This window comes from Ascaphus truei, unplaced genomic scaffold (genome assembly GCF_040206685.1).
Source record: "Ascaphus truei isolate aAscTru1 unplaced genomic scaffold, aAscTru1.hap1 HAP1_SCAFFOLD_350, whole genome shotgun sequence".
NCBI classification, from domain to species: domain Eukaryota; kingdom Metazoa; phylum Chordata; class Amphibia; order Anura; family Ascaphidae; genus Ascaphus; species Ascaphus truei.
In genome coordinates this window covers 129,611-149,201 of record NW_027456508.1, presented here as the reverse complement: position 1 = coordinate 149,201, position 19,591 = coordinate 129,611, and the positions used below count along the sequence as shown (strand labels likewise).

Below are 19,591 nucleotides of genomic sequence, written 5' to 3'. Positions count from 1 at the left end.
AATTTACATGGCTTTTGCTGACATACACTGCAAATTATTAACGTTAACCAGTTGCTGAAGAACAACAGTCTAAAACAGGCATGTCAAACATGCGGCCCGCCACGGATATTTTTGCGGCCCGCTCACCGCGGGAGAAGTGAGCGCGGGTGTGGGGGAAGCGAGTAGCACGGGCAGAAGTAAAATCTGTCCTTCAGGGGCTGGAGGCGTACGGTGGCCGAGTGCAGTCAATCTGCACTCGTGCCGTGTGTGGGAGGACACGGGGGCGGAGTCAAAACCCCGGAGTCTCTCCTTGAAGTGTGTGTGTGTGTGTGTGTGTGTGTGTGTGTGTGTGTGTGTGTGTGTGTGTGTGTGTGTGTGTGTGTGTGTGTGTGTGTGTGTGTGTGTGTGTGTGTGTGTGTGTGTGTGTGTGTGTGTGTGTGTGTGTGTGTGTGTGTGTGTGTGTGTTTTCACCAGAAGGAAGGCTCACAGCTGGCAACTGAAACTGCCGGCAGACTGGAAAAAAGCCTCACTACTTCTGGCTCCCTACAGTGGCATTACAGGTAAGCACCATGTCGCCTGTGTGTGTGTGACTGCCCCCTTCCCAGTCTGTGTGTGTGACTGCCCCCTTCCCAGTCTGTGTGTGTGACTGCCCCCTTCCTAGTCTGTGTGTGTGTGTCTGCCCCCCTCCCAGTCTGTGTGTGTGTGTATGACTGCCCCCCTCCCAGTCTGTGCAAGTGTGACTGCCCCCCCTCCCAGTGTGTGTGGGTATGACTGCCCGCCTCCCAGTCTGTGTGGGTGACTGCCCCCCTCCCAGTCTGTGTGGGTGACTGCCCCCCTCCCAGTCTGTGTGGGTATGACTGCCCGCCTCCCAGTCTGTGTGGGTGACTGCCCCCCCTCCCAGTCTGTGTGTGTGACTGCCCCCCCTCCCAGTCTGTGTGTGTGACTGCCCCCCTCCCAGTCTGTGTGTGTGACTGCCCCCCTCCCAGTCTGTGTGTGTGACTGCCCCCCTCCCAGTCTGTGTGTGTGACTGCCCCCCTCCCAGTCTGTGTGTGTGACTGCCCCCTCCCAGTCTGTGTGTGTGTCTGCCCCCCTCCCTGTCTGTGTGTGTGTCTGCCCCCCTCCCAGTCTGTGTGTGTGTGTGTATGACCGCCCCCCTCCCAGTGTGTGTGTGTGTGACTGCCCCCCTCCCAGTCTGTGTGTGTGTGTATGACTGCCCCCCTCCCAGTCTGTGTGTGTGACTGCCTCCCCTCCCAGTCTGTGTGTGTGACTGCCCCCCTCCCAGTCTGTGTGTGTGACTGCCCCCCTCCCAGTCTGTGTGTGTGACTGCCCCCCTCCCAGTCTGTGTGTGTGACTGCCCCCCTCCCAGTCTGTGTGTGTGTCTGCCCCCCTCCCTGTCTGTGTGTGTGTCTGCCCCCCTCCCAGTCTGTGTGTGTGACTGCCCCCCCTCCCAGTCTGTGTGTGTGACTGCCCCCCTCCCAGTCTGTGTGTGTGACTGCCCCCCTCCCAGTCTGTGTGTGTGACTGCCCCCCTCCCAGTCTGTGTGTGTGACTGCCTCCCCTCCCAGTCTGTGTGTGTGACTGCCCCCCTCCCAGTCTGTGTGTGTGACTGCCCCCCCTCCCAGTCTGTGTGTGTGACTGCCCCCCTCCCAGTCTGTGTGTGTGACTGCCCCCCTCCCAGTCTGTGTGTGTGACTGCCCCCCTCCCAGTCTGTGTGTGTGACTGCCCCCCTCCCAGTCTGTGTGTGTGACTGCCCCCCTCCCCGTCTGTGTGTGTGACTGCCCCCCTCCCAGTCTGTGTGTGTGACTGCCCCCCTCCCAGTCTGTGTGTGTGACTGCCCCCCTCCCAGTCTGTGTGTGTGACTGCCCCCCTCCCAGTCTGTGTGTGTGTCTGCCCCCCTCCCAGTCTGTGTGTGTGTATGACTGCCCCCCTCCCAGTCTCTGTGTGTGACTGCCTCCCCTCCCAGTCTGTGTGTGTGTCTGCCCCCCTCCCTGTCTGTGTGTGTGACTGCCCCCCCTCCCAGTCAGTGTGTGTGTGACTGCCCCCCTCCCAGTCTGTGTGTGTGACTGCCTCCCCAGACCCCTCCCAGTCTGTGTGTGTGACTGCCCCCCTCCCAGTCTGTGTGTGTGACTGCCCCCCTCCCAGTCTGTGTGTGTGACTGCCTCCCCTCCCAGTCTGTGTGTGTGTGACTGCCCCCCTCCCAGTCTGTGTGTGTGACTGCCCCCCCTCCCAGTCTGTGTGTGTGTGTATGACTGCCCCCCTCCCAGTCTGTGTGTGTGACTGCCTCCCCTCCCAGTCTGTGTGTGTGTCTGCCCCCCTCCCAGTCTGTGTGTGTGACTGCCCCCCCTCCCAGTCTGTGTGTGTGTGACTGCCCCCCTCCCAGTCTGTGTGTGTGACTGCCTCCCCAGACCCCTCCCAGTCTGTGTGTGTGACTGCCCCCCTCCCAGTCTGTGTGTGTGACTGCCCCCCTCCCAGTCTGTGTGTGTGTGACTGCCCCCCTCCCAGTCTGTGTGTGTGACTGCCCCCCTCCCAGTCTGTGTGTGTGACTGCCCCCCTCCCAGTCTGTGTGTGTGACTGCCCCCCTCCCAGTCTGTGTGTGTGACTGCTCCCCCTCCCAGTCTGTGTGTGTGACTGCTCCCCCTCCCAGTCTGTGTGTGTGACTGCCCCCCTCCCAGTCTGTGTGTGTGACTGCCCCCCTCCCAGTCTGTGTGTGTGACTGCCCCCCTCCCAGTCTGTGTGTGTGACTGCCCCCCTCCCAGTCTGTGTGTGTGACTGCTCCCCCTCCCAGTCTGTGTGTGTGACTGCTCCCCCTCCCAGTCTGTGTGTGTGACTGCCCCCCCTCCCAGTCTGTGTGTGTGACTGGCCCCCTCCCAGTCTGTGTGTGTGACTGCCTCCCCTCCCAGTCTGTGTGTGTGTGACTGCCCCCTCCCAGTGTGTGTGTGACTGCCCCCTCCCAGTGTGTGTGTGACTGCCCCCTCCCAGTGTGTGTGTGTGACTGCCCCCCCTCCCAGTGTGTGTGTGACTGCCCCCCCCTCCCAGTGTGTGTGTGACTGCCCCCCCCTCCCAGTGTGTGTGTGACTGCCCCCCCCTCCCAGTGTGTGTGTGACTGCCCCCTCCCAGTGTGTGTGTGACTGCCCCCCTCCCAGTGTGTGTGTGTGTGTGTGTGTGTGTGTGTGACTGCCCCCTCCCAGTGTGTGTGTGACTGCCCCCCCTCTCAGTGTGTGTGTGACTGCCCCCTCCCAGTGTGTGTGTGACTGCCCCCCCTCCCAGTGTGTGTGACAGTCCCCCTCCCAGTGTGTGTGTGACTGCCCCCCTCCCAGTCTGTGTGTGTGTGACTGCCCCCCTCCCAGTGTGTGTGTGACTGCCCCCCTCCCAGTCTGTGTGTGTGTGACAGCCCCACCTCCCAGTGTGTGTGTGACTGCCCCCCCTCCCAGTGTGTGTGACTGCCCCCCCTCCCAGTGTGTGTGACTGCCCCCCTCCCAGTGTGTGTGACTGCCCCCCTCCCAGTGTGTGTGTGACTGCCCCCCCTCCCAGTGTGTGTGTGACTGCCCCCCCTCCCAGTGTGTGTGTGACTGCCTCCTCCCAGTGTGTGTGTGACTGCCCCCCCTCCCAGTGTGTGTGACTGCCCCCCCTCCCAGTGTGTGTGACTGCCCCCCCTCCCAGTGTGTGTGACAGCCCCCCCTCCCAGTGTGTGTGTGACTGCCCCCCTCCCAGTCTGTGTGTGTGTGACTGCCCCCCCTCCCAGTGTGTGTGTGACTGCCCCCCTCCCAGTCTGTGTGTGTGTGTGTGACTGCCCCACCTCCCAGTGTGTGTGTGACTGCCCCCCCTCCCAGTGTGTGTGTGACTGCCCCCCTGCCAGTCTGTGTGTGACTGCCCCCCCTCCCAGTGTGTGTGCGACTGCCCCCCCTCCCAGTGTGTGTGACTGCCCCCCTCCCAGTGTGTGTGTGACTGCCCCCCCCCTCCCAGTGTGTGTGTGACTGCCCCCTCCCAGTGTGTGTGTGACTGCCCCCCCTCCCAGTGTGTGTGTGACTGCCCCCCCCACCCAGTGTGGGTGTGTGACTGCCCCCCCCCCACCCAGTGTGGGTGTGTGACTGCCCCCTCCCAGTGTGGGTGTGTGACTGCCCCCCACCCAGTGTTGGTGTGTGACTGCCCCCCTCCCAGTGTGTGTGTGTGTGTGTGTGTGTGTGTGTGTGTGACTGCCCCCTCCCAGTCTGTGTGTGTGTGACTGCTCCCCTTTCCAGTCTGTGCAAGTGTGACTGCCCGCCTCCCAGTGTGTGTAAGTGCCCCCTCCAAGTCTGTGTGTGTGTGTGTGTGTCTGCCCCCCTCCCATTCTCTGTGTGTGTGTGTCTGCCCCCCTCCCATTCTGTGTGTGTGTGTGTCTGCCCCCCTCCCATTCTGTGTTTGTGTGTGACTGCCCCCCCAGTGTGTGTGTGACTGCCCCCTCCCAGTGTCTGTGTGTATCAGTGACAGAATGTATACAGACACCAACCCACTCACCCACTCACCCACGTGTCAGTCAGTCACCCACGTGTCAGTCAGTCACCCACCCATATGTCAGGCAGTCAGTCACCCACCCACCCACCCACGTGCCAGGCAGTCTAACGTGTCAGTCAGTCACCCACCCACGTGTCAGTCAGTCACCCACCCACGTGTCAGGCAGTCAGTCACCCACCCACGTGTCAGGCAGTCAACCCAAGTGTCAGGCAGTCACCCACCCAAGTGTCAGGCAGTCTCCCACCCACCCCCCCAAGTTTCAGGCAGTCTCCCACCCACCCCCCCAAGTTTCAGGCAGTCTCCCACCCACCCAAGTGTCAGGCAGTCTCCCTCCCACCCACCCAAGTGTCAGGCAGTCAGTCACCCACCCACGTGTCAGGCAGTCAACCCAAGTGTCAGGCAGTCTACCACCCACCCCCCCAAGTTTCAGGCAGTCTCCCACCCACCCAAGTGTCAGGCAGTCTCCCACCCACCCACCCACCCACCCAAGTGTCAGGCAGTCTCCCACCCACCCAAGTGTCAGGCAGTCTCCCACCCACCCACCCACCCAAGTGTCAGGCAGTCAAACCCAACTGTCAGGCAGTCTCCCACCCACCCATACACCCACCCACCCAAGTGTCAGGCAGTCAAAGTGTCAGGCAGTCAAGCCAAGTGTCAGACAGTCTCCCACCCACCCAAGTGTCAGGCAGACTCCCATAAAAGTGTCAGGCAGTCTCCCATAACCCAGCCACCCGTCAGGCAGTCTCCCATACCCTAGAGCAGGCCTGCACAACTCCAGTCCTCGAGGGTCGCAAACAGGCCAGGTTTTCAGGATATCCCTAAATCAGCACAGCTGGCTCAATTAGTGGCTCAGTCGTACTGAGCCACTAATTGAGCCAGCTGTGCTGAAGTAGGGATATCCTAAAAACCTGGCCTGTGTGTGGCCCTCGAGGACTGGAGTTGTGCAGGCCTGCCCTAGAGAAAGTGCAGCGCACCATGATCCAGAGAAGAGGCAGGTCTGGCAAAAATCTATCTTTATTAGAAAGTCATAAAAACAAGGGATGCAACCCCACCCCACTCTGCCACATAACCAGGATGCTGACGCCCACCTGATGACGTCAGAGCTACCATATGGCGCCCCCTAGTGACGTCAGACGTCTAGGTCTAAATCCCTGGCAATACAGCATAGAGCTGTCTTGGAGGACTGCAGCCACAGCCACACCTCTCCCCAGACTGAACACTCCCCCATGTGTGGCTGTGGCTGCAGTCCTCCAAGACAGCTCTATGCTGTATTGCCAGGGATTTAGACCTAGACGTCACTAGGGGGCGCCATGTGGTAGCTCTGACGTCATCAGGTGGGCGTCAGCATCCTGGTTATGTGGCAGAGCCGGGAGGGGTGAGTATCAGGGGGGGTGGTATATATTGTGACCGTTTTCTTGTGTTTGGTAGCCTTCACCTTGAGAAAGGCTGTATTTGACTGCCGAAACGTTGGACTTTATGGCATATTAAACCTCCTTTGAGTAAGACCGTGTGCCTGCTTCTTCTTCTTTGTCCGGCTACAGGAAGGGTCAGGAGACAGGGAGGACAGAGGCAGGAGAACCCCATCTGGCTCCGGCCTTGCCTGTCCCTACGAATACAAACATACAACCCCTCACTGAATAACATAGCCCTAACCCCATGTAATAATCCTGGGTGTAAACAAAATAATGGTTTTATGAATATTGTAATGGTTTATTAGGGACCTAGGAGGTGGCCAGTGGGGCTGTTATGTGTATTTGTGTTTATTGTGGGTAGCGGGGGTGGGTGAACGGGGTATTGGCCCCAAGGATGGGTGTTTAGGCCTACCGGGTGGGGGGGTAGTGGGAGGGGTTAACCCCTTCATTACCTTAGCGGTATTAACCGCTAAGTTAAAGAAGAGGTTAAGTCATCCCCCAACCCCCTGGCAAGGCCTAAACACCCAGCCAGGGCCAAATACCACCTCCTCCCACCCCCGCTACCCACAATAAGCCTGGCACGGGTGTATAACCCCTTCATTGCCTTGGCTGTAATGAAGTTGCCTGTAAATGCATTTTTTATGCATGGGATTCATGCCGGGGGTCTCTGGTGCTGATATCAATGGATATCAGCTCTGGGACACATGCATGTTATTTTCATCGCAGCTTCACCCCACCTTCTTGCCAACTTTTGTGGCGGGACAATTTGGAGAAGAAACAGCAATTTTAAAGTGGAGATCAGCCGCAATAAGCTGATCAGGGCTTATAGAATTGAGCGTGTTTGAAAAACTGGCGATCAGTGCCGAAAAGTGGCTTATCACCGCGCATCTGCAGATTTTATTTATTTATTTATTTTCCGGCAAAACAAAAAACGGTTATTTTTGCTCTAATCGCCAGCTTCTCTGGGCTTACTGAATCGCTGTAGGCGATTACTGCATGAGGGCCTTAGGGAGGATTTGTTCCTGTAAAGTACACCTAGTTTGGCATAGGATTTGGATGTCAGGGTATCAATGTGCAACCCAAATGTTAAATGGGAGTTCAACTATATGCCCAGATATTTCAAACCAGTAACAGGGGCTAGGATGGTATTAGAGCTGGTTTTTATCTGAAGCTCTGTCATTGGTAGCTTTAGCAATTTAGCTCTGGTCCCAAATACCATTGTTACAGTCTTGTCAGTGTTTAAAATCAGTTTGTTTTGGGAAATCCAGTTTCAAGTCTCAAAAAATCAGATTGAAGTACGTGTTCAAGGTCAGAGAGGCGAGGGCTGCGTGCATATAGGATAAGATCTAAGGCCTCTCACAATAACCCGTTGAGAAAATAATATTCCTATCTAACTGACATACGTATAAAATATACTCTACCAAGACCCCTAATACAGAGTTACCCACCTTATACGGGAGCAGCTGCCAGACGAGTATAGTAAATGTATCTTATTTCTTTTGCCACTGGAGGGCAGCGTGGAGTTACACGGAGTGGCGCCCTTAAGGACGACGTGCCAGTTAGGCGGAAGGAGACGCGCACACACTTTTATGTGAAACGGATATATTTGGGGAGGGATTTAGGAGTCTGAGTGAGAAAATTGATATTTTGTCACAATGGAAAAATGGAAAAATTAACCATTTAAATATGCACAGATTTTATCCCACTTTTGGAAATTAGGGATGTTGCCTAAAAGTTTGAGAATGCACAAAGTGCCACCCCTGGGCTTTAATGAAGCAGCATTTGTGGGCTAAAGGGAACAGCATTCTGTATAAAGGTATTTTGGGCTCGATATAAATAATTGAAGCCAAAAACTAATATTAAGGGGCCTATGCAGAGAGCAGCGCCATTTTTTTATTTTTTTTTTAGTAGAACTCGCCGCACGGCTGGCGAGAACCAAAATCTCGCCAGTTTTGAAAAGGGCCGTATGCAGAAAGGCACGATCGCCATCTAGCGGCTGTTCGCGCCATTAAAATGGAGAGAAATTCTAGAATTAGCTCCGCCAACAAAAGTTGGCAGGAAACTGGAGCTCACCGGCGAGAGTGAAAAGAAGAAAAAAAATCGCGCTTTTTTTCAAACATGTTTCACCAGCGCGCATCTCGCCGGTTGAAACTCTCCATAATCAAGCATGATTTTAAATGCAATTTTCTGACCTTTCTGCATATGGAGATAAAATCACGCCATTACAGGTACAATTTATTACCAATTCCAATTATTTCCAGCGCTGCTCTCTGCATAGGCCCCTAAGTAAATTGAGAATGGAAAAATATTCAGCACAAACGTACAGAATGTGATGTTCTGAGAGATCTTACAGATGTTATCAAATCCCACAATGAATGTATAGAAAATGTCTGTATAGAACGAGTCAAACAAGAATATGCCAATAAAACGTTTAATTGGGAGATACAGGGGCCACAATTCAGGTCAGTTAGCTGGAAGAAGGGAAGCCGGTCAGCCGGTAGAGCCGGTCAGCCTGTCAGCCAGTAGAGCCGGTCAGCCAGAAGAGCAGGTCAGCCGGTCAGCCAGTAGAGCAGATCAGCCGGTAGAGCAGGTCAGCCGGTAGAGCCGGTCAGCTCTGAGATCAGCATTACTTATATCCCCTAAACGTTGTCCCCTGCATGTAATGCGCAGAACAGCCTACACTGCATATACTGTACATGAGATACTAAACCCTTTCTTTTCTCTCGACTCTAATCTGAATGATTTGCTAATTGGTTTGTAATTAGAGAGATATTTGTAGCAGAATCCCATGTATGTTCTTTTTACCTTTTTAGATACCGTTTTGTGTTATAAAAGATATGACAGATCAGAGGGGCTTCCTGTTTGCACTCGTGTTTTGGCAGAAGTGTATATGTGACCCTATAAATCTCCATCACACCCGGCTTGGCAGTGTGACACTAGTGCAGCGACCTGGGGAAGAATCACTGAGCTGTTAGCAATAGATACAACGGATAGAAAAGACACTACACATAGGTTGGATTAAAGAGAGTATTTTATTTAAATAATTAATCTCTTTGCTGGGAGGGGCCTGCAGCACATTGCAGAGCGATATAGTAACACGCAGAGCAATGCACTGCAGGCCCCTCCGGCAGCAAAGGGGTGAAGACCAATGCAGGGTGTATAAAGATCTCACTGATAATTCATGCACAAAGGGCTGTTTGTTGCTGTGATCCAGAGGAAGGCGAAACATAACCCCTGCTGTGCAATGGGGGAAAAAAATTCCTTCCTGACCCCATTAAATGGCGATCGGATGGTCCCTGGATCACTGCACAGTGAGATCAGATGGAACAGCACAGATCAGCGTTGTTATACACAGGGGCACACTCAGTATATAGAGATGCGGGTGATGGGGCCCTTGTGCCCCTGTGTATAACTCACCTGCTCCCCCATCCCCCTGCATATCTATCCCATTCACCCCTTTTCCTCCCGCATACCTCGCAGGGCCGGCCGGCCATTAGGCGGTCGCCTAGCGCGCAAAGGTCCTAGGGGCGCATTAATAATCATTATTATTTTTTCCTCTTATTATTTCTAATTTATTTATCTTTTTTTAAAAATTATTATTCTTTTTTTTATCCAGTATTTTGGCGCCCTTTTATTTTTATTTTGCGTCGCGCTGGGGTGCGGTCGCACCCCCTGCAGCCCCGATAGCTACGCCACTGTTTATTTTATTATTTTATTTATCTTATTATTTTTTTATACAACTGGGGCACAAATTTTAAGTTTCGCCTGGGGCGCATGAAACCCGTGCTCCGGCCCTGCTCCTTGTTCTCTCTCACCCTCTCACGCCCAATATCCCAATCTCCCTCTAGTACCTGCCCCTCCCGCAGCCTTCCTGATCTTATCTGCTTCTCCTGCGGTCAAACCAACTTCTCAGGGCCCCTAGAATACCCCTGGATCTACGCCCTGGCTCCTCTGCTACCTGCTCCCGGGGTCTGCTGCTCCGCCTAAAAAAGGTGAAGCAGCAGATCTGTCCGCACCTCTCGTATTCTGCTACCTGCTCCCGGGGTCTTCTCCTCCGCCTAAAAAAGGTGAAGCAGCAGATCCGTCCACACCTCTCGTATTCTCCTAGGCCATCGTCCACCACGTCGCCAGACTTGACATCCGCTTCGTCGTCTGCCTCATCGGCCGCCTTGTAGCCCACCTCTTCGCACCACTTGACGCCCGCTTTATCGTATGCCTCGTCGTCCGCCTCGTAGCCCGCCTCGTCGTCTGGTGGCACAAAGGGCACCACCTTCGTGCGTGTCCTGATCTGCAGGAGACATGAAGTGTTTGTAACCAGGGACAGTGATACTCTGTATCGCAAGAGCTCCTGTGCCACTTATACCCCCTCCCCAATACCACATTATACCGCCCTCCACAGGGCAAATACCCGTTATACCCACCTCCCCAAGCCCAGTACCCAGTTATACAACCCTCCCAAGGCCCAGTACCCGTTATACCCACCTCACCAGGCCCAGAACCCGTTATACCCACCTCACCAGGCCCAGTACCCATTATATACCCCTCCCCAGAAGGTCATGTTTCTATTTATCAAAAATACATTGAGTTACCTCTGGTTTTCAAGCATGTCCTGGGGGAGTTATCACAGAGACACAGAAACGTCGCTGAGTTTGGTGAGTAACTCCCTTAAACTCTCAGCAGTTGAATTCCCCATTAGGCGCTTAATGCGTTAAAAACAAGCGTTGCTATTTCTTTGCATGAAGTTGCAGGTAATTGGAAGAGTTAAACAGTGACGGCTATTTCATCACTCACCTTCTTCCATCGAATCGGTCTTAGCGGTAGTGATCTCAGTATTATTTCCTCCTTAACATCGGATATCCATATCCATTCTTCGCCTCTGATCTGTATGCAAGACAATGCTTTAAGACAGGGTTGCGCAACCTTTTTCCCCTGCTCCCCCCTCCACCCTCCCCACCTTGTCTCCGACGTTCTGATGTAACGACGTCATGTGATATCACGTTGCTATGGTAATGTCACATCATGTGACGCCACGTTGCTGTCTCCAGAAGCCGCCGGAGACAAGGAAAGGGAACTTACAGAGGCCTTGCGCGCGATTTCCGGCATTTAATTTAAATGCTGTGGGGAAGAGCGAGGGGCCACTGTAAGCGCCGAGCCCCTCCTCCCCAAGAAAATGTCGCACCCCTCGATTTGCACACCCCTGCTTTAAGAGATATTCTGGGACCCTCCAATTCCTCCATCGGACCCTTCCTCATATTGACTGACCTTGCAGTGCTCTGCACTGACTTGCACTGACCTGCTATGATGCCTCTCAAAATACCATGCTAACTCATTCTGAACATACATGTGTCCTTTCTACATGTTACTCAGCTTGTATGGGCCACAGACAGCTTTCCCGGGGTCCAGGACTAGTTGCCACCGGGGACACTCACCCATGGGTCGGTGACCTTGCGAGAACCCACCCCCCCAACCTGTTTTCTCTTGCATTGCCATAGACAACAACATTTCAGCCTGCTGGCCTTTCTCGGTAAAGTGGCTAAACCCACTAAATCCAGCAAAGAAAGGCCAGCAGCCGAAACATTGTAGTCTGTGGCACAATAAATTATCTTTTTTTATTCAAATCCGTGTGCCCTTTTCCATCAATCATATTGTATACATTGGACGAAATGCCGGTCTTCCCTGAGACTAAGGGGCACCAGTAAAAGTATCACTAATTGTTTTTTTTGGTGTGCAGCAAATCCCCATCATTTTTGCGTTCTCTTGCTCTGCCCCAATCTGACACACCACCTTGCTCTCTCACCCCCCTCTTACACTCCCGCGTCACCCTTTCCTTCCCCAAAGGTTGTCCTTTAATCAGATCTTACCCAAATTGTCTCCATCTCCCTTGGAAATGTTCTGTCTTTAAACTGTGCGGCTCCTCTTGATCCGAACTTTCTTAGCTGACCCCTTTAGGTTTCGGCTCCGAGGGTCTAAAAAATAAGCGACTCCGAAAAGATGTGAAATATGCGCACGGGTCCTAATGGGGCACTGAGGGGGAGACTTAAATACTAGTAAATATAATCTACTGTGCTAACAAATATAATCTATTAACTAACAAATATAACTTATTAAACTAACAAATATAACTTATTAAACTAAGAAATATAATTTATTAAACTAAGAAATATAACTTATTAAACTAAGAAATATAATTTATTAAACTAAGAAATATAACTTATTAAACTAACAAATATAATCTATTTAACTAAATAAATATCTATTCAACTAAATAAATATAATCTACTTCAAAACAATACAATAAAAAGCTGGAGAAATGATACGTTAACCAAGCCACAGATTTGATGCCAATGAGCGTTGAACTCCTTGCAGATCCACCGTCAGCTGGTTGTGGCAGAAAGTGGTGACATGCAGTAGAACAGAGTGGTTGAGCTGTAACCACGGCAGTCAGGTCAGAAATCAACACAATATTTTTTGAAATTTAGAATGAGAATGTTCAGTATGTCACATTCTGGCCTCAGACTCTGAGCCCTGTCACATGTTAGCAGCTTGTGATAATAGAAAGTATCCATATACTGGGATGTAATAAGAAACATGAAGGTCATTTTATACTGGGTCCCATAACCTGCTTTATATGAAGTATCATTTTACACTAGTAGAGATATTACATTTTGAAAAAATAGCGCTACTGGCGACAATGTTCATTTTCTCTACAAATGATAAATGAAAAAGTTGGATAAAACGTTATATGTGTGTGTGCGCGCGCAATATATATATATATATATATATATATATATATATATATATATATATATATATATATATATATATATATATATACTGTAAATATTCCTGTATATTCATTTGCATGTCTTAGACAGGTCTGCAACCCTGTCTTTCACCATTATCTTTAACCTTAATAGTCGTGTATATATATATATATATATATATATATATATATATATATATATATACATACACATATAGTATGTATATATATATATATATATATCATACTATATGTATATATATAGTCTGTTTTATACACACATACACGTGTGTGTGTGTGTGTGTGTGTGTGTATATATGTGTGTGTGTGTGTATATATATATATATATATATATATATATATATATATATATATATATATATATATATATATATATATATATATATATAGTATAACCCAGAGGTGCGCCAAGTGGGGGGGGGGGAGATTTGCTGTTTGCTGTTATTAAATGCACTAACGTTCCAAATTCTGTCAAGTTTAAATATATTTTAGTTCTCAATTACATTGCACCAGATATCAACTTGATTTAATGACACCGATTGAATTGAACACACCTGTGAGTCATATAATGTTTATTAACATGAGGGACTATTTAACACCAGATAGCCCCTTTGGTGTCCATCCCCTGATGAAATCCGCAAAGGCGGAAGAAACGCGTAGGGACGGTTTACATTGTAACTACGGTGGCTGACCTGCCTTCGGCACCAGAGAGAGACCAAGGAAACACAAGCAAAGTCCTTCCGGTATCCAGTACCACATGCGTGGGAGTAATGGCGGACGCACGCTGCTGAGAAGCTCCTGACGGATGGTTGATATACACCCTGGAGAAAACGGCGTTCTCAAGTACTGGAATACGAACTAATCGTGAGATTGCAGAGCGGAGGTGACTGTGGTGTCTTCGTTTGGTGCATGGGCAGGTCCCATAAAATGCTTGTTTTAATCAGACAAATTGTAAGTGTGCATTTGTCATGTCCATGATTTATTAAATTGTTCATCTGATTTTACACAAGGATCGGGCGCTTTTTCTCTTTTCTTTTTCTAATAGGTACTATGGGAACTTGGTGAGCCCAAGAAGAAGCAGCCTGGACCTTTGTTTTATTCATTCATGGACTTCATTTGGACTTAAAGTATTTTTTATAGTTCATTTTTTTGTATTTTTATGCTATATTTTTTATATATTTTCAACAGATTATTGTAATAATTTTTTTCACATTTTTGCACATTTTTTATATATTTTTTTTTGTTTGGTTTATGTACATTTTTTCATTATATTACATTTTATTTTGTATAGGCGAGCACCAGTTGGTTCATGTAAATATCTTAATCAATATTGGTATTTGGTGCAACATTTTGGCACACGTCACCAGAGAGGCAGCAATTTGGGTGTGCTGAAAAAGGTGCGCTGTCTTTAAAACTGTTCCTTTAAATTGTCATCCTCAATAGACAGCAGCAGCTTTCCATTTACACCCATCTTGCATTTGCATCTCTGGGACATCTGGCAAAATGATGAAAACTAGTAAGGAGCGTCTCATTAGGAGACAACAATATGCAGATTCAGCTGAAATAGATATGACAGAATTCAAAGAGGATACAATTGATCTAAAAACCAACTTTTTTAAGCTTGAAAGGTTGGCGAAGGAAGAGATGAAACATTGGCTTGATCTCCTTTCATTGCAGAATTATCTGGATGCCAAAATAGTCCCTAGGGGCCTAAGGTTTACAAAAAAAACAACATTTGATACAAATATTGATTTTAAAAATAAGTGGAATGACGCAATGGAGTCATGTTCCTTTACCCTAATAAAATTATTAATAAATTATAGGGAAGATAAGCTTAATGAAATCGCAAAAGAAATAGAGGAAACCCAACAGATCATGATTCCATATGTGGAAAGTGAAGAATTCCAGGAGTTGGACAAACTAGTTGACTCTAGGGTACTGAAATATGAAAAGGAGATCAGTGATCGCAAGAGTAGCAAATATGTTAGAGATCAAACTGACTATGCTACTGATAAAATCAGAGATTGGAGACGACATGATAGGAGAGATAGATCCAAACATTATACTCCAAATAAGTATTATAAAAAAACCAACCATAAAGATGACAAACAAAGGGACAAGAGTAGAGACAATTCAAACACTCACTCAACATCTAGTGACAAAGGACAGAACACTCATAGAAGTGAAAAGACAATAGCAAATACACAATTTTCCTGTCCCACAGAAAATAGATTTGAAGTCTTACAAGAAAAGGGGGCAAGTTGTGAGGAGACTGTGGTGATTGACAAAAGTAGTGGGGCGATACCTAAAACACAGATTAGGGATAGCAACAAGAACCACCCAGAAAATACTGTCCCAACCATTAAATCTCACACTGCCTCTTTTTTAGAATTAGTAACACAAGAAGAGAATCGGGAGAGAGGAAAATCTTATCCCCTGTGGGATCGGAAACCGACGTATCATACAAACACTCCACAACGGAGAAAAAGAAGCTGCGAGGAACCAGGGGAGGGAAGCGCGAACAAAGAAAGAAGGTAGGTAAGCTAAGAGCCAGCAATCCAGAGGTACACGGCATTTTCAATTTATAAACACATATTTTGTCTAGTAACCACATATCACTGCTGACCAAGGGTCTCTCATTTGCCCCCAGTAGTCTTCCAAACAGATTTGACCTGTTTGTAGACTTGAACAAATATATTAGGAAAATCACACTGATGCGACATTTCACGATGCAAAACAAGGAACAACAACAATGTATACTTAACACACAGGAGATAGCTTGCATTGATGCAATGTCCACCCTGTTACAAGAAGGGATACAAATAGAGGAGTCATCACATTTGTTGGATATAAGTCAGCTATCCGTTTATGAGCTAGATAGTTCTATATCATCTACGAATAATCATACAAATATTACATCACAACCAGGAAGACCCCTAGTTTTATATAGAGAACAAAGTGTTGATGGATCCGCTGATCTCCCTTCAGTAAGAGATACCAAAATAGTCCACTCTCCTTTTTCTGCAAAGTCCACGTATTTTCCTTACCATTCAAAGGGAGCATTTGTTGAAACTTTTTACACCATGGTTCTTAAGGATTTTGAACAAATGTGTTTAAATACAACATCAATACGGAATAGAAATCTATCAAAAGAGGAGAACATCGCACTTAAGGAACTTTGTAGTCTAAACAACCTTGTCATTAGACAGGCGGATAAAGGAGGGGGCATAGTTCTGCAGGACAGAACAGATTACCTGTCAGAGGCTTTTAGACTCTTAGGCGACAATACCTCATATATCATTTTGGGGCAAGATCCTATGGAAAGTTTTCAAAAGAAGTATAAAGATCTTCTTACTCAGGCTCTAAATATGAATGTCATTAACAAGTCAGAATTTGGTTTTCTTTACATACGGTTTCCAAGAACACCTATTTTTTACCACATTCCCAAGATACATAAACACATTTCCAACCCTCCTGGAAGACCCATTGTTTCAGGGGTGGAGTCGATGACATCCAGCGTGTCCCAATACGTGGATTATTTTCTACAACCTTTAGTCACACGATTGAAATCGTATTTAAGAGACACGTTGCATGTCCTCGACTCCATCTCTGGAATCATTTGGAAACCCACATACATCTGGGCAACATGTGATATTACATCTTTGTATACTTGCATTAAACATAATAAAGGTTTAGAAGCAGTAAAACATTTTCTTAATTTGGACACAAGTTTAGGCAACACACAATCCTTGTTTATTTTGCAGGCCATTACATTCATACTAGAACACAATTATTTTTTATTTGAAGACATTTATTATTTGCAGATCTGTGGGACGGCCATGGGCACGAGATTTGCCCCCAGTTATGCGAACCTCTACATGGGTTTGTGGGAGGAACTACATGTGTGGGGTGATGCAGATCTGGGGGCGAGTCTTGTGTACTATGGCCGTTACATAGATGACATCATCCTAATATGGGATGGTGATCAGGAACTCCTGGAACATAAACTGCAGACATTTAACAACAATGACATGGATCTGAAGTTTACTTACAATGTTAATAAGAACACGATTGTGTTTCTGGACTTAGAACTGGAGGCTCATTTAAATGGAGAAATCATCACCAAAACACACTTTAAAACAGTGGCCACCAATAGTTATCTACACAATAATAGCAACCATTACAAAAGATGGTTGGCCAATATCCCCAGGGGCCAATTTCTCAGAATTAGGAGGAATTGTTCTTCACATTCTGATTTTTTGGCCCAGGGGGAAATATTGGTTGAAAGATTTCTGGCCAAAGGTTATGACAAACACATCATACTGTATATGAGACATTTCGACAGGTAGGTCTCCTAGAGCGTAAATCTTTATTATCCAAATCAAACAAGGTTGGAGGGACCAATGGTGATTTTGGGGTCAATTCTGTCAAGTCACCATTTTTCATTACGACATTTAATAATTCAGTGAAAGGCATTTCAACAATTCTCAACAAACACTGGAGTATATTGTTAAGGTACCCAATAATTGGAAATAAATTACCAACTAAAGTTCCCATTATATACAAAAAAGCCAGAAACTTGAAAACCATTCTGGCACCTAGTCGCCTTAAACAGATTAAGGATCTTTCTTTGTTAAAACCGACAATAAATGGCAACTTTGTTTGTGGTAGAAATAGATGTATAACATGCAAACATATGTGCAAAACCAACCAAGTTACATCCTTTTTTAATAAATCTACACATACAATTAAGAGTCATATGGATTGTCTATCCTCATTCGTGATCTATGTCATTACATGCAAATGCGGACTCCAATATGTGGGGAGAACCACAAGGACTCTAAGCACAAGATTTCTAGAACATAGAAGAAACATTCTACATGGTATTACCACTCACAACCTATCTAGACATTTCTTGGAAATACACAACAAGGATCCATCATCATTGACTGTTATGTGCTTAGAACATATCCCTCTAGCATTATTAAGTGGCGACAGGGTCAAAAAACTGAACTTAAGGGAGACCTTCTGGATTTATATGTTGGAGACATTAAGTCCAGGGGGTCTAAACGACTGCATTGACACAAGTACTATAGTGTGATATAGATTCAACATCCACGTCCATTGACGGGATCTCAGAGGTCTGGGTTGAGCATGTTTAGCATGCTCCCTCCGGGGTCCTAGTCGGTGTGATTGTGGGACCCTTGGTCAGCACTGTATCACAAACACACAATATTTATCTTTGACACAATATTTATCTTTGACACAATCACATTCCTTTATCATTCTTAATAAGTTACTATGTAATAATCATATTTAGAATTTAAGTTCACTTATTAATATATAAACCATGTTTACACAAGACACAATATAAAACATAAAATTAATTTTTAATTCAATTATTAGTTAGTTCTATTCACTTGGATTGCTGCCTCTTGGCTTGTTAGTATTTCTTTTTCTTAAGTAAAATAGAGCTTCGCTTCTCTCCCCTATTACTCAACGTACAATAGTTTAATATAGACATTTACAAATACATATTCATCCTTTATATAGTGCAGTTATTATACCTAGAATCAGCACCAATACTAGTCGTCACATTGATATATTTTTAAAAAATAATATTGGGATGGTTATAATCCAGGTCCCTTTCACCCTTATGCTAGATTAATTTTTGCCCCCAATTATATCTATAGGGATCTTCTCTCTATAATGATATAGAAAAAAATCATTTAGGAACAATTGTAATTTGATCAATCAGGACTCTATATACCCAAAATAGGGTTATATTTGATATACAAATCTATAGCCATATAAAAGTTTTTGGCTTGTCTCTTGCAATCATTAACCACTGTTTCATCTCTTCTTTCCAGTTTACATATGGAGAGATACATTTAATGTTTCTCTCTTTTTCAAGCTTAAATATGTATATATTTTCTTATTAATTATTATATAATGCACAATTTATTGCTTTTTAGATATTAGTACGGTATTTAGATTTATTATACATATATGTGATTTATACAATTAAGGACATTATATTCATATTATTAGTTATAGGTAGGGTATGTGTATATTATGTGATAATGAATTGGTTCACGTTTCAAAGAAGACTGGCATATGTTAGATGTCATTCAATTTGAATATTATTATTATCATTATTTATTTATTATTCAATCTAACTATATTTTGTATATATTCTTTATAATTTTTTTATTTTTAGTATTACACAAACGTTGGAATAAGTTTTATTTTGATGTTCATATCCTGTTCATGTTAGTATGTAATTTGCATATAAATTGTCTAACTACTTCATCAGCAGCAGTATCCTCGTTTGCTGTTATTAAATGCACTAACGTTCCAAATTCTGTCAAGTTTAAATATATTTTAGTTCTCAATTATATTGAGTCCCAGAAAAAAAGAAAAAACACAAAAGCGCACCAAGATTGAGATTTGATATGTATTGACAACAAATAAAGATAATAATATGCACTTACATATATAAAAACTTTAATGGTCCAGATCACGATCGTCACTTCTATTGGTAGGGCAACATATGGGATGAAGAGGGGGGGTAATCTCAGTCCTCAGGAACAAGCCCCGCGCGCTGGGGCTGTATTCAGAGGCTGCGCTGCGTCTCTGCTTCACACGCTTGTCGGCGTGTTGATCTGCGTAGTGCGCATGCGCGGCAAATGAGGCCCCCTATAGTAGTCCCGGAAGTGCCCGCCCGTTTTCCGTTTCGATCGAAAATGGCAATAAAAATAGCAATAAAAACACTTGTGTGAAGACTGGCTGTATGTGATAAACAGACCAGCGACACCCTTCGCGACGCGTTTCGAATACAAAAGTATTCTTCCTCAGGCGATATCAGGGGCACCTGTTTGGGGTCCTTTATATACCACATAGATGATTGGTTAATACCAATAAAA

General features: G+C 46.6%; 1 protein-coding gene across 3 annotated transcripts; it reads left to right on the top strand.

Moving 5' to 3' along the window:
• The first annotated feature begins 268 nt into the window (after nucleotides 1–268).
• On the top strand, nucleotides 269–19,176 carry LOC142483649 (uncharacterized). 3 transcript variants are annotated; one of them, XR_012797410.1, is made up of 3 exons: nucleotides 271–539; nucleotides 15,055–15,199; nucleotides 18,536–19,176. XR_012797410.1 is itself a non-coding variant. In XM_075583663.1 (2 exons), exon 2 carries the CDS (start codon nucleotides 15,380–15,382, stop codon nucleotides 17,012–17,014), a length of 1,635 nt encoding a protein of 544 aa, XP_075439778.1. In that variant the 5' UTR covers nucleotides 269–539; nucleotides 15,055–15,379; the 3' UTR covers nucleotides 17,015–17,707. The 3 variants fall into 3 exon arrangements, 2 of the variants coding, with proteins under 2 accessions (XP_075439778.1, XP_075439779.1); XM_075583663.1 differs by lacking the exon at nucleotides 18,536–19,176 and having other exon boundaries at nucleotides 269–539; nucleotides 15,055–17,707; XM_075583664.1 differs by lacking the exons at nucleotides 271–539; nucleotides 18,536–19,176 and adding an exon at nucleotides 13,718–13,792 and having other exon boundaries at nucleotides 15,055–17,707.
• The last annotated feature ends 415 nt before the right edge of the window (nucleotides 19,177–19,591 follow it).